Source organism: Ochotona princeps, chromosome 13 (assembly GCF_030435755.1).
Source record: "Ochotona princeps isolate mOchPri1 chromosome 13, mOchPri1.hap1, whole genome shotgun sequence".
Lineage (NCBI taxonomy): Eukaryota > Metazoa > Chordata > Mammalia > Lagomorpha > Ochotonidae > Ochotona > Ochotona princeps.
The window spans coordinates 69213013-69225559 of NC_080844.1; the positions used below are offsets into that span (position 1 = coordinate 69213013).

At 53.4% G+C, this 12547-nt stretch overlaps 1 protein-coding gene across 2 annotated transcripts; it reads left to right on the plus strand.

The window, feature by feature from the left end:
- Positions 1-243: 243 nt before the first annotated feature.
- Positions 244-10254, plus strand: LOC101532509 (cytochrome P450 2E1). 2 transcript variants are annotated; one of them, XM_004580159.3, is made up of 9 exons: positions 244-431; positions 1257-1416; positions 2911-3060; positions 3387-3547; positions 3839-4015; positions 5043-5184; positions 8129-8316; positions 8679-8820; positions 9832-10254. In XM_004580159.3, the coding sequence occupies exons 1-9, from the start codon at positions 255-257 to the stop codon at positions 10020-10022; spliced, it is 1488 nt and encodes a 495-aa protein (XP_004580216.2). In that variant the 5' UTR covers positions 244-254; the 3' UTR covers positions 10023-10254. The 2 variants fall into 2 exon arrangements, with proteins under 2 accessions (XP_004580216.2, XP_058527396.1); XM_058671413.1 differs by lacking the exon at positions 8679-8820.
- Positions 10255-12547: the final 2293 nt, after the last annotated feature.

The following is a 12547-nucleotide window of genomic DNA, read 5'->3' on the forward strand; positions in this document are numbered from 1 at the left end:
CGCTCCCAGGCACTGGGGTGTTGAAAGAGTTCCACTTCATCCCCTTTGGGTAACTGGACGTGCACCCTCCAAGGAGCCACCATGGCAGGACTTGACCTTTGAAACAGTGGCGAGCTGCTAATAAGCCAGGGCCTTGGGCCAAGGGGAGGGACGGTGCCATTGGTTGGTAGGGCACCCTCCTTCTCAACTGGGATTTATAAAGACTCCGCCTGGCACAGGTTGCCTGCCCAGCCGGCAGCAGGCCCCAAGGCACCATGGCTGTTCTCGGCGTCACCATCGTCCTGTTGGGGTGGGTGGTTGTCCTTCTGCTTGTCTCTGTCTGGAAGCAGATCTACAGCAGCTGGAACCTGCCCCCAGGGCCTTTCCCACTCCCCATCATTGGGAATCTCCTGCAGTTGGATCTGAAGGACATTCCCAAGTCCCTCGGCAGGGTAAGCAACGTGGTTCACTTTGGGGATCGTGAAGCAAAGGTCTGATGGATCTTCACAGTCCAGTAAGCTGCTGTAACTTAGTACCAGTTGGTTTTGAACTACTGGACTGACACATGCTCCAGGGCTAAGACAGATTAGCTGACAGTGCAGCTTGGGTGCCAAGCATACAGGATGGGCATTGGCCTGGGCAGGCCCTGGAGTCTCTGCCCAGGCCTAGTCATTGGAGCACCCTCAGGCAGGCTGGTGTGGCTCATACATTGCTATGGGCAACGTAATTCAAGCAGCACAGTACGTCCGTGACCAGTGTGCTCAACGGTATGTCAGCTTGTGTGGGGCCAGAGGACAGCTTTAAAAGCCAAGAGTTAGGTCAGCCTGTTTGTGCCAGAGTAACCCCTAACTCAACTGACTTGTGACTGCTGTGCACAGTGAGGGAGCGAGCAGACCTCAGCCCTCAGTGGGCTGGTAAGGGAAGGCAGAGAACCCCCTGCTCAGGACTGGCCATGGCATCCAGTGGCAGCCACATGGCACACAGTGGTGGGACCCTGGCTTCAGGTCATTTGCAGCCCTGGAGTCTGAGACTTCAGCTAAGGGCCCAGATCATTGGATGACGGTATCAGCAGTGGCTATGTGACCTCTGGGACTGGGCTGATGTGTCCAGGTGGGCAGCTGGGTCGTGGATGCCAGCAGAGGTCCCATGCTGGGCTGGGAGGAGATGGCTTCTCCTCAGGGTCCTCCATGGGAGGGGGTGGGTGCTCCCAAGGTGGACAGGGCAGGGCGGGCTCCTTGATTTGCACCTGCTCACCCCATTCACGCTGGCCCTCACAGCTGGCTGAGCGCTATGGGCCGGTATTCACTGTGTACCTGGGCTCGCGGCGGGTGGTGGTCCTGCATGGCTACAAGGCGGTGAAGGAGGTGCTGCTGAACCACAAGAATGAGTTCTCGGGGCGCGGTGATATCCCAGCCTTCACAGAGCACAAGGACATGGGTGAGTGTGCATCCCAGGCACTGGGCAACCTGACAGAGTGCATATGTCCCTGGTCGAGTCCTTGGTCCCAGTGGAGCAGCAGTACGGTGCTTGTCTGCACCCAGGATAGCTGAAGAGCACTTCATGGCCTCTGTGCTTGGGGTCTCCAAAGGCGAGCTCCTCTGACACATGCGACCCTGACTGACCTGTCTATGGAATGGGCAAGATGTAAGCCTCAGAACGTGTGTGAGGAGACCGTGATCAGTGCCCACAGTTCCAGGGGTGTGTGTGTGTGTGTGTGTGTGTGTGTGTGTGTGTGAGAGAGAGAGAGAGAGAGAGAGAGAGAGAGAGAGAGCGAGCAGACTGGTCAGTGTCCCACAGTCCCGGGGGTGTGTGTATAGACTGGTCAGTGCCCCACAGTTCCAGGGGTATGTGCGTGTGTGTGTGTGTGTGTGTGAGGAGACGGGTCAGCACATAGAGCACAGGTGTGAGGCTTCCAAGGCAGCTGCACACATCTAAGGAAGTCCTCACAAAACTCAGAAACTGCCCCAACCTGGGTTCTGCCCTGGGTAGCTGCCCTCCACTCACATAGCCCAGGTATTCATGCTGGCAGCTTTCCTGACCAGGGTCCAAGGGAATCCACTTTTAACCTGGCAGTCTCTCACCAGCTAGCTTTCTTCCAGAATATTCCTCACAGCATTCAAGCACACATGCCCTGGCAGGGCCTCATAGTCCTTCAGGGCTGTGACTGCACTTGCCACATAGCCTGGGAGGGACATGGATGCCAGGACCCATAATCTGCAAGTCCCAAGTTCATCACAGGCTCCAAATATGATAGTTGGCTCCAGAATGCATTTGGTGAAGAGATGATGGTAGAGCCGGAGGTGGTGGTGGCAGGGGGGAGGGTGGGTGGTCCCGGGTCTGAAGCAACTGTGGCTGTGGAGGCTGAGCAGCTGGGTGAGCTGCATCTCCCTGAGCTAAGTAAGTGAGTGAATGATTGGGGGAGCATCTGTGAGGATGCAAAGCTCGAAAAGCAGCTGTTTTTCCCACGGGTCGGGGGCCTCTGGACGGGGGCAGGTGCATGTGAAGTTGAGAACCCATGAGAAGAGGCTGGTCACCAACATCATCAGTGGATGTTGGAGAGAGGGGAATATTTTCATCTGCGGTTCTGAGCAGCAGGGAAGTGAGGTTGAAGAGATGGGAGGCAGGACCTCAGGCTTCCAGTCAGATCCACCCCCGCCTTCTCCCCACACCTGCACATCCTGTTCGTACTCCATGACCTTGTAGAACCCCTTCCACTCTGGTCACACTTCCCTGGGAGCTGGCCTCCCTCCTGATTGCCTTCACCCCCTTCTCTCTGACCCCCATCCCTACGGCTGGGCCTTCTTCCTTAGGGCTCATTCTTCCTCTTGAGCACCCCCTTTCTTTGCCCCTTCCCCTTATGTCTGCCCCCTCTCCTGAGTGCTGGCCTCTCCCCTTATGTCTGGCTTCTCCTGAGAGCTGGCCCCTCCTTAGGGATTATCTTCAACAATGGACCCACATGGAAGGACACTCGGCGGTTCTCCCTGACCACCCTCCGGGACTACGGAATGGGGAAACAGCGTAATGAGGACCGGATCCAGAAGGAAGCCGGCTTCCTGGTGCAGGAGCTGAGGAAGACACAGGGTGCGTAACCTCTAGAGGACCCAGGTGGCGGGGTAAGGGAGGCATCTTACAACCCGTGCCATCTGTTAGGGGGGCAGGAACCTTCCAGGGGCTCAGACACCCCCTTTGTCAATTGTCAGTGAATCATGGGACCACCAAGCAGCCTGGGCTGGGAGTGGAGAAGTCATCAGAGAAACTTTCCCCAATGCCCACAGAGATGAGAGCCACCTGTCTCCTCGTGACCACACACAGGGTGCTGCCAGCCACCCATGTTCCCCCCCAACACCCACGGGGGCTCTTAGCCCACCAGTCTGTCCCCATCATACCCTGTGACCCCTGTCTTCCAGGTCAGCCCTTCGACCCCACCTACATTGTGGGCTGTGCGCCCTTCAACGTCATCTCGGACATCCTTTTCAATCATCGCTTTGACTACCAGGACAAGCAGGCGCTGCGGCTGATGAGCTTGTTCAACGAGAACTTCTACCTGCTCAGCACGCCCTGGATCCAGGTGAGGCCCCTCCTTCCCACTGATTCTTTTTGTAGTTTCTTTCAGAAACAGGGAGGAACAGAATTTAGGCCATGCAGGGCAGAGGGGCCCACCCTTGCCCGAGCTTTGACTCATCTATCTGAGGGGTACTGTGGTGCCCATGCCCCCTTCCCAAGCACAGGACTTGCTGCGGTGGGCACACGACACACTCGACACTGGGCCAGTTCAAGTGTGGAGGACTGACTCGCCCAGCACAGAATGTTACGTCATGCTCAGAAGGAACTGTTGGTGACAGTCTCTCTCCCCATGAAGGTTTACAATAACTTTTCAAAGTATGTGCACTACCTGCCTGGAAGCCACAGGAAGCTGCTGAGAAATGTGTCTGAGATAAGACAGTACACGTTGGCCAGAGTGAAGGAGCACCAGAAGTCGCTGGACCCCAGCTGCCCCCGGGACTTCCTCGACTGTCTACTCATGGAGATGGAGAAGGTGCCCACCCCCACCCCCGCCCTCGCATGGCTGGGTCCCAGGTGCAGGCTGTGGCCCACTTGGGGACATCCACACTATCTCAGGGGCGATGCTTTCTGCTCCTGAGTCCACACAAATGCTTCAGCTTCCCTGTGCTCCTCACAGGAGCAAAGGTGGGGGGTACCTGGGGTCTTGTCTGCTTAATGTGTAGGATCCTCATCTGAGGAGAAGCCCCAGCACCCCTTAGTGGCCCTCACTCCCATTCCTGCATCTGCAACCCCAGCACGACGCCTCTGGCTCAGATTGTTACGGCCCCTTGCATCCCTACCTTGTCCTTTATGGCAACTGTGGCCATCAGTCATGCTGACCACTCCTAGACAGCTTCCAGGGCCATCTGGAGTTCCCCCCCACCCAGGTCCCCCTGGGATGAGGACACCTCCACCTGGGGTCCCTCTGGGGATGAGGACACCTCCACCTGGGGTCCCTTTAGGATGATACCTCTATCCAGGGTCCCTCTGGGGATGAGGACACCTCCACCTGGGGTCCCTCTGGGGATGAGGACACCTCCACCTGGGGTCCCTCTGGGGATGAGAACACCTCCACCTGGGGTCCCTCTAGGACGACACCTCCACCTGGGGTCCCTCTGAGGATGAGGACACCTCCACCTGGGGTCCTTCTAGGACGACACCTCCACCTGGGGTCCCTCTGGGGATGAGGACACCTGCACCCAGTCTCCCTGCGACCAGGATACTGGTCTGGGCAGGAAGGAGGAGACACAAACCTCTGCCATCCAGCTGTCCTCAGGAGCTGTCCCATGGCCAGGCATGTGTCACTCTGCTCTGGGAATGGATCCCAGGGCCTGGGCCAGGGCCTGGTGCTGCCCCGACTTGTCTCCTAGGATCCTTGGTGTCCCCGCACGGAGGTAGTGCTCCCAGTCATCTGTTTGGGGTACTCCCAGGCACAACTGCCTCTCCCCCTGCAAAGCTGAGGGTTTCTGACCAACTGAGATGCCCTCTCATTGGGTCCCTGTCTGTTTCTACTTTCTCAGGATAAGCACAGCACAGAGCCCTTGTACACAACAGAGAATATTTCTGTGACTGCGGCTGACCTATTCTTTGCGGGCACGGAGACCACCAACACCACCCTGCGCTATGGGCTCCTGATCTTGCTGAAGCACCCAGAGGTTGAAGGTTCGCTAGGCGACAGCTTGTCAGCTAAATGCTGTATATTGTCAGCCCTTGGGGTGGTGGGGATTCTGGGAAAGCACCAAGAGAGGAGGGGACCTGGGACACCAGTCCATGGCTGGCCTACAGCATGAGGGGCTGTAGGGTATTTGAGTGAGCAGTCCAGGGATGATCTGATAGATTGGTGAGGTTTGTAGGCGGTAAAAGACGTGGTGTCAGAACAGGTGAGGAGATATGGGCCCACACGTGTTTTTCCAAACTCCAGAAAGTACGCATCCTGGCTCAGTAGAGATCTTGTAAGGGCACCCACGTGTTCCCAGGCTGAGGAGATGACCTCTAGCTGAGAGGAAGTGAAGGGTGACCACCACATTGGGGTACCCTGTTTTCTGGGAAGCTGTGTGGTTTCTTACTGCTCTGTGGCCTACTGCTGCTGTGTGCAACTGCTGCTAGCCACTATATGGCTCCAGTTAAGTGCGCCACCCGACGTCTTCTCAGTGCTCAGTGTTCGCCATGTTGCCTGCTCCTGGGAACTGATGCTGTAGGATTGAACAGGTGGACCTGGTTGTAAAGGCCAGTTCTCTCTCTGCTCTTTGGAAGACAGAAAAGGAGAGAGGAAAAGGGACAAAAACCCTTAGAGGGGATTTTTTTTAAAGATTTATTTATGTTTATTACAAAGTCAGATATACAGAGAGGAGGAGAGACAGAGAGGAAGATCTTCCATCCGATGATTCACTCCCCAAGTGAGCTGCAACGGGCTGGTGCACGCCGATCCAATGCCGGGAACCTGGAAGCTCTTCTGGGTCTCCCACGAGGGTGCAGGGTCCCAAAGCTTTGGGCCGTCCTCGATTGGTTTCCCAGGCCACAAGCAGGGAGCTGGATGGGAAGTGGAGCTGCCGGGATTTTACCGGCGTCCATATGGGATCCCGGGGCTTTCAAGGCGAGGACTTTAGCCGCTAGGCCACGCCGCCTGGCCCGAGGGGATTTTTAATTAAAAATTTTTTTTTTAAACTACATTTACTTCATTTTATGACACAGTTTCATAGGCTCTGGGATTCCCCCAAACCCTCCCCCCACATTGTTACAGTAGTACCAGATCATAACCAGTCATGATTCCTTCATTGCGGGCATGGATCATGCAGAGAGTCCAACATCTTATTGTCCAGATAAATTCCACAGTTTCATTGGGAAACCATCCCTGGTCTGAAAGTAGGGCTGGCAGAATATCATCCCCTCCAATGAAAAGCCCCTACACAATTTCAATAACAATTTACAACAGCATGACGTTAACTGACATGGCATTGAGTGACCAGTATGTTAAAAAATGCAAGTTCTTTTTTTTTTCAAAGATTTATTTTATTTTTATTGGAAAGTCAGATATACAGAGAGGAGGAGAGACAGTGAGAAAGATCTTCCGTCTGATGATTCACTTGCAACGGCTGATGCTATGCCGATACAAAGCCAGGATCCAGGACCTTCTTCCAGGTCTCCCACGCGGGTGCAGAGTCCCAAGGCTTTGGGCTGTCCTCGATTGGTTTCCCAGGCCACAAGTAGGGAACTGGATGGGAAGTGGAGCTGCCGGGATTAGAACTGGCGCCCATATGGGATCACGGGGCGTTCAAGGCAAGGACTTTAGCTGCTAGGCCACGCCACCGGGCCCAAAAAATGCGAGTTCTTAACCACATCCTGTAACTACTTCATTGACATTAGAGGGAATGTTTTACAGATTAGTAGCTACTGTGATCCATGTGACTGGCCAGGGTTGGAGACAGGATGGTGTGCAACTGAGAAAATTATAAATGAGACAGACGTAAGATAAAGATTTTGAAAGCAGGTTGCCAGAGGGAAGCCCCCTTCTCTGAGAAAGGAGGCCGACCGAGAAGGCTCACTGTCTCCATCTTTTATCAAACTGCTTGGGGAGTCAAAATAGGAAGTTGATGTGGCACCAGTGCTGATAGCTCTGTTCCATATTGATGTTAACCAGCTAATGCTTGCTGATCAGGAAGCAACAGCAAGACCCAAGTACGGAAGTCAGGATATGACTGTCTCAAGGATTTGAAAAAGCACACAGCCCTGTGGCCTTGGCCCAGCTGCAGACCCTCGCCCGCAGGCCTCCACCTTGCCCTGGGACTTTCGCCCACTCGTGGGCCATTGCCCAGATTCCAGACACAGTCTGTCCTGCTGTTCTTTATCAAGTTGCACTTATTTATTTATTTATTTATTTATTTTTACAGTCTGCCTGTGGGAGTAGTATCATAGGAGAAATTTGGAGCATATTCTTATGGGACCCCCTTGTGTGGTGCTGACTCCTGTGGGCTTCACAGAGAACTTGTCACAGAGTGGCAGGCCCATAGCCTCCCATACCCCACACATCCCCACATGTCCCCACATGTCCCCACGTGTCCCACCCTCTTCCCCAGGGAATGCTGTGCCCACTGCATATGTGGTCTGTGCACATGATCATGCCAGGTTATGTGGGTCCTCATGTTTCATCTGGGTGCCACACCAGACACGGCTGCTCCAGCATACTCCCAGAATGTTCTCTGGAGTTGGAAGCTGCTGTGTCTTTCCAGCCAACTGCACGTCTGATGCCATCCTGTCCTCTGCCACTTCATAGATACTCAGAGCAAACACACCAAGGGCATAGTTAGTGCCAAGCTTTCTTCCTAAGGGTCTTTGTTATTCTCTATCCCTATCAAGTGGAGAAGAGCCAGGGGAGCATCATGAGTTGAGACAGTACACACCACAGCTTCCTGTAGATGGAAACAGCACCCAGGCTCAGCTCTCACTGGGCTTGGTGGCCAACCTTCTTAGGGTGCTTCATGAGCTTCTGTGGAGACCTGTTGGAGTGAAAGGATGTTGGACAGATGGGGAGGTGGGCGGGTAAAAGGGCGCTGGAAATTAGGTGGGGTTCCTTGGAGCTTGTCCTCTAGGAGTCTCTCACACCTTGCAGAAAAGCTTCATGAAGAAATCGACAGGGTGGTTGGGTCGAACCGGTTGCCTTCCATCAAGGACCGGCTGCAGATGCCCTACACGGACGCTGTTGTGCATGAGATCCAGCGATTCATCGACCTTGTGCCCTCCAACCTGCCACACCAGGCCAACCAGGACACCACCTTCAGAGGCTACGTTATCCCCAAGGTCAGGCTGCGTGCCAGGGTTTTGGTAATGCCACCTGTTGGCTTATCACTGGATAAGGAAGCAGGAGTGAGGAAGGCAGTGGGGGTATCCCAGGGCATGCTTTGTATGGCTGTGGCTGAGAGGCGGGGAACAGGGGAAGGGGGGGAAGCTGCCTATGGCCCGAGTCTGTAGGACGAACAGCAGTCACACCCACCCTGCAGTGGGTCCTGTGAAGCCATCAGGGCTTCTGGCTGCCTTTGGGCCTGATCCTGTTTGTTAGCTGTACCTTCAGTTGTGAAAGGTACAGGTCCAATAGCCTCCTTCCTGGGCCCCAGGGAAAGGCCCACACTGCCCTAACCTGCCGACGGCTCTGCTTCTTCCAGGGCACAGTTCTAATTCCAACTCTGGACTCCCTTTTGTATGACAAAGAGGAATTCCCCGATCCAGACAAGTTCAAACCAGAGCACTTTCTGAATGAGGAGGGAAAGTTCAAGTACAGTGACTATTTCAAGCCGTTTTCTGCAGGTAAGACAGTGTGGAGGCAACATCCGGCCCTGGGAGTCAGCTCCTAGCCCTCCACTCCACCACATGCACACGCAGAGTCCCAGGGGAGCTCTTCCTGTGTAAAGGCGTTAACTGGTGTCTGCCCAGAAGCCCAGGGAAGGGGGGGTAGGGCATGAACTCTTTTCCCACAGGCTGGACATTTTGCTACAGTCATTTGTTTACAAGATTGATTTATTTGAAAGGCAGAGTGATAGAGGGAGGGGGAGGGAGGGAGGAAGAGAGAGAGAAATTGTTCATCAGCTGATTCACTCCCCAAATGGCCACAATCCACAATGGCCAGGGCGGGGCCAGGCTGACGCTAGGATCCCAGAGCTTCATGCACACAGTGGCAGGGGTCCTCCTCTGTTGCTGTCTCAGGTGTATGAGCAGGAAGTAGGTGGGAAGTGGGCAGCTGGGACTCGGACTGGTGCTCTGTTGTGGGACGCTGGTACCGCTCTGTGGCACCACAATGCCAGCCCATCTGTCATTGTCAGACTCCTTAACGGGACTTATTGAAGGTCTTTCAAAACCACGTGGCCTAATTCGCTACCATTTTAAACAGGGGTCATTAAACAGCTCTGGCCTTCCCTGGACTTGGCAATAGGGAGCCTCGAGCCATCCCAGGTGTGCTTGTTGGCCCTTCCTAGGGCCTTGCTTTGGGTACGGATGAGGGGAGACTGCCAGCAGCTGATGATGCTACAGTGGTGACCCTGCCCCTTTCATCCCTGCAGGTTATGGGGTGGGCACTGGGCTGGAATTCTTTGCTGGGCAGAGGCCATTTCCCAGCCATACATGTGCTTTTGCAGACAAGTTCTGAACGGTGGGTGCTGTGTGAGGGCTGGTTGCTGGACAAGCCAGCATTTCTCGTCTCCTCAACATGCTCCTCTGGGGGCAAAGTGCACTGTCCTCCACAGCTTCCTTCCCTGGCCTTTTATACACTGCCTCATGGCAGTGCTCCAAGCAGCATATCACTGGTGCTGTGCTTTCTTGCAGGGAAACGAGTGTGTGTTGGGGAAGGCTTGGCCCGCATGGAGTTGTTTCTGCTCCTCTCTGCCATCCTGCAGCACTTCAGCCTGAAGTCTGTGGTGGACCCCAAGGACCTGGACCTCAGTAACACTGCGATCGGCTTCGGCCGCGTCCCTCCTCACTACAAGCTCTGTGTCATCCCCCGCTCTCAGGGGTAGCACCCTCCCCACTTCCCCAGCTTCCTTTTCTACCACGTAGTGTAGTCTCTGAGGGTCAGGCATGGGAAAACACAGCCTAAGGTTTTCACAAATAAATTGCATGAAACTCTGGATCAGTTTAAATCTCCTAGAAACAGTGAAGAATTCATTCTGAAATTGAAATAACTTCTGAAAACATGCATTGATGCAGCCATCAGACACAGCACCAACTGCAAGGAGCAGGGGCAGTGCTTCGCTGGTCGAACAGAATAATACAGCTTAGCCTTGGGGTGGGTTCCCTCGCTGCACAGTGACCATGGTCATAGACACTGCAGTGTCTGAATGTCAACACCTGCACTGATCTCTTAATACTAGAACTCAACTTTGTATCTGGAAGAAGAGGGACTCCAATGAAACAAGAATGAGGAGAGCACAGAATCTTCCCAGTGAACTAAACATCAGAGTTGTAGATAGGGGCTCATAATGTGTCTCCTGCTCTGATTTGGCTAAAATGCACTTATGGGTTCCCTGAGTGCTGCCCCCCACCCCAATGTCTCAGCCCCCCAGCTCCCCTGTCAGCTCCCCTCAGATCACAGAGACACTGCTGCTTCCTCCACTCTGTCTGCACGAGGCCAAGGGGGTCAGGTTGACAAACCCTTCCTGGCACACCACACATTCTCTGTAAAGTTCTCTTTAATAAAGTGAGTGACAGCACATGCCAATAGTGCAGCATCTTTCTATCTCTCTTTGGCCCTCCTGCCTCCCTCTTAGAAGGGACAAACCAAGGTGTCCTCCCCTTCTCAAGACCTTGAATTCAATCTCCCATTCAAATTGCTTACACTGTATCAGTCCTTGGATTTAGGGTGGAGGTATCTGGGGGCATTGTTCTCCTAGCTCACCCACTGTAGGGCATGGCTAGAATCAAGTCAGTAGATGGGCACATTAATGCGATGGAAGACCAGCTGGCATATGGACAGGTGCTATTGTTTTTATTCTCTACTTCTGCAAGGTGACAAGACCTTCTCCAGCAGAAAATGTATATAGATGCCTTCTGAATTCTCTGGGAAAGTTCTAGTGTACCACACAGTGATGGGGAATGCTGAGAGGGAGTGTGGGGTCTTTGAGGGTAATTGTTGAGATGAAGGCCTCACTTCTTTTTTTTTTTTAAGATTTATTTTATTTTTATTACAAAGTCAGCTATACTGAGAGGAGGAGAGATAGAGAGGAAGTGGAGCTGCCGGGATTAGAACCAGCGGCCATATGGGATCCAGGCAAGGACCTTAGCCACTAGGCCACGCTGCCGAGCCCAGTCCTCACTTCTGATCACCGAAGTCCCAGTCTGTACTCATTCGCGGTTGCCCAGATCCAGAACAGTGCAGGTGTTGCTCCTCAAGGGTGGGCAATGGAAATATCACCTGAATAAATCCTGGTCTAAGGCACATTTTTCAAAACAAGAGGAGAAGGAGTCTACAAGGGGGTGGAGAAAGAAAGGAGAAGGACAGCTGGGAAGGGATGTGCAGCTTAGCTCCCTCCCACCTCCTGGCCGTGGCCTTCCTCAACCCCAGGCTGCAAGGCCACGTGACATGGGTGTCTCCACCTGTGACCCTAACCCCACATGTGTGGAGACTGGGAATGTGCCCCTTGCCATTGCACTGGACCCAGAACCCCTCAGTGACTCAGAAGGACCTGCTCCTATTACTGCTCACAGCTGGTGGTGTTGCAAACCCCAGCCACAGTCCGCTGTGCAATGCCCCTTCATCTGTCACTGGCCTTTGGCCCCCCTGAATGGCCATGTCATGCTCACAATAGGTGTATCTTGGCGGCAGTGCAATGCAGTGGGAAGAAGTGGAGTGTCACCCCAGCCAGGTAGGGACTTCAGTTTCCTCCTTTCAAAGGAGGAGCATACCTGGAGCCCAGAGGACCCTGACAAGGTGGTGATGATGCCCTGTATCTGCCATGGGAGCTGCAAAGGCAAGCAGCCTCACTTCTGCTTCCCCATAAACTACTGCTGCACACACACAACAAAACCTGATTTCCAGAATTACAATTCCAGATATATCTCAAAATAGCCTAATGACAGCAAAAATGAAGTCTAGAATTGTGGGCAATATTCAGTGACCCCTACCCTGAGAAGTCCCTTTCACCAGGTTTTTATTTTCTGATGGTGTCACTGAAACGTCATTCCTATGCAGTAAAACTCATCAGTTTGAGTTACATGATGTGATGTTTCACCTGTGTACTTGTAGGAGGACACTGTGACCGTAGAAGGTCAGTGAGCACAGGATTACAGTTGTTTGGATATTTGGAGGAGAATAACCAAATGGCTACCTTCTGTATACCTGATGAGATATCATTTGTATAAGAACAGTTGAGTGGAAAGTAATATACAAGAGAAAAGGACTTCCAAACAAAGGCATAGAAACAGTTGATGGTTTTGTTGATGAACTAAGTATCTCTACCCTAATCCTGTATGACCCTCAGTGTATAAAGTCTGATGCTACTAATAAACTACGGCTTTTGACCATCAGTCAGGGTCCACGTGTGTT

Bases quoted from the DNA above. Each gene is read 5' to 3' on its own strand.
- LOC101532509 (XM_004580159.3), top strand. From the start codon at position 255: ATGGCTGTTCTCGGCGTCACCATCGTCCTGTTGGGGTGGGTGGTTGTC. The intron at 1,417-2,910 runs GTGAGTGTGCAT...GCCCCTCCTTAG, and splicing joins CACAGAGCACAAGGACATGG to GGATTATCTTCAACAATGGA. The intron at 8,821-9,831 runs GTAAGACAGTGT...GCTTTCTTGCAG, and splicing joins TTTCAAGCCGTTTTCTGCAG to GGAAACGAGTGTGTGTTGGG.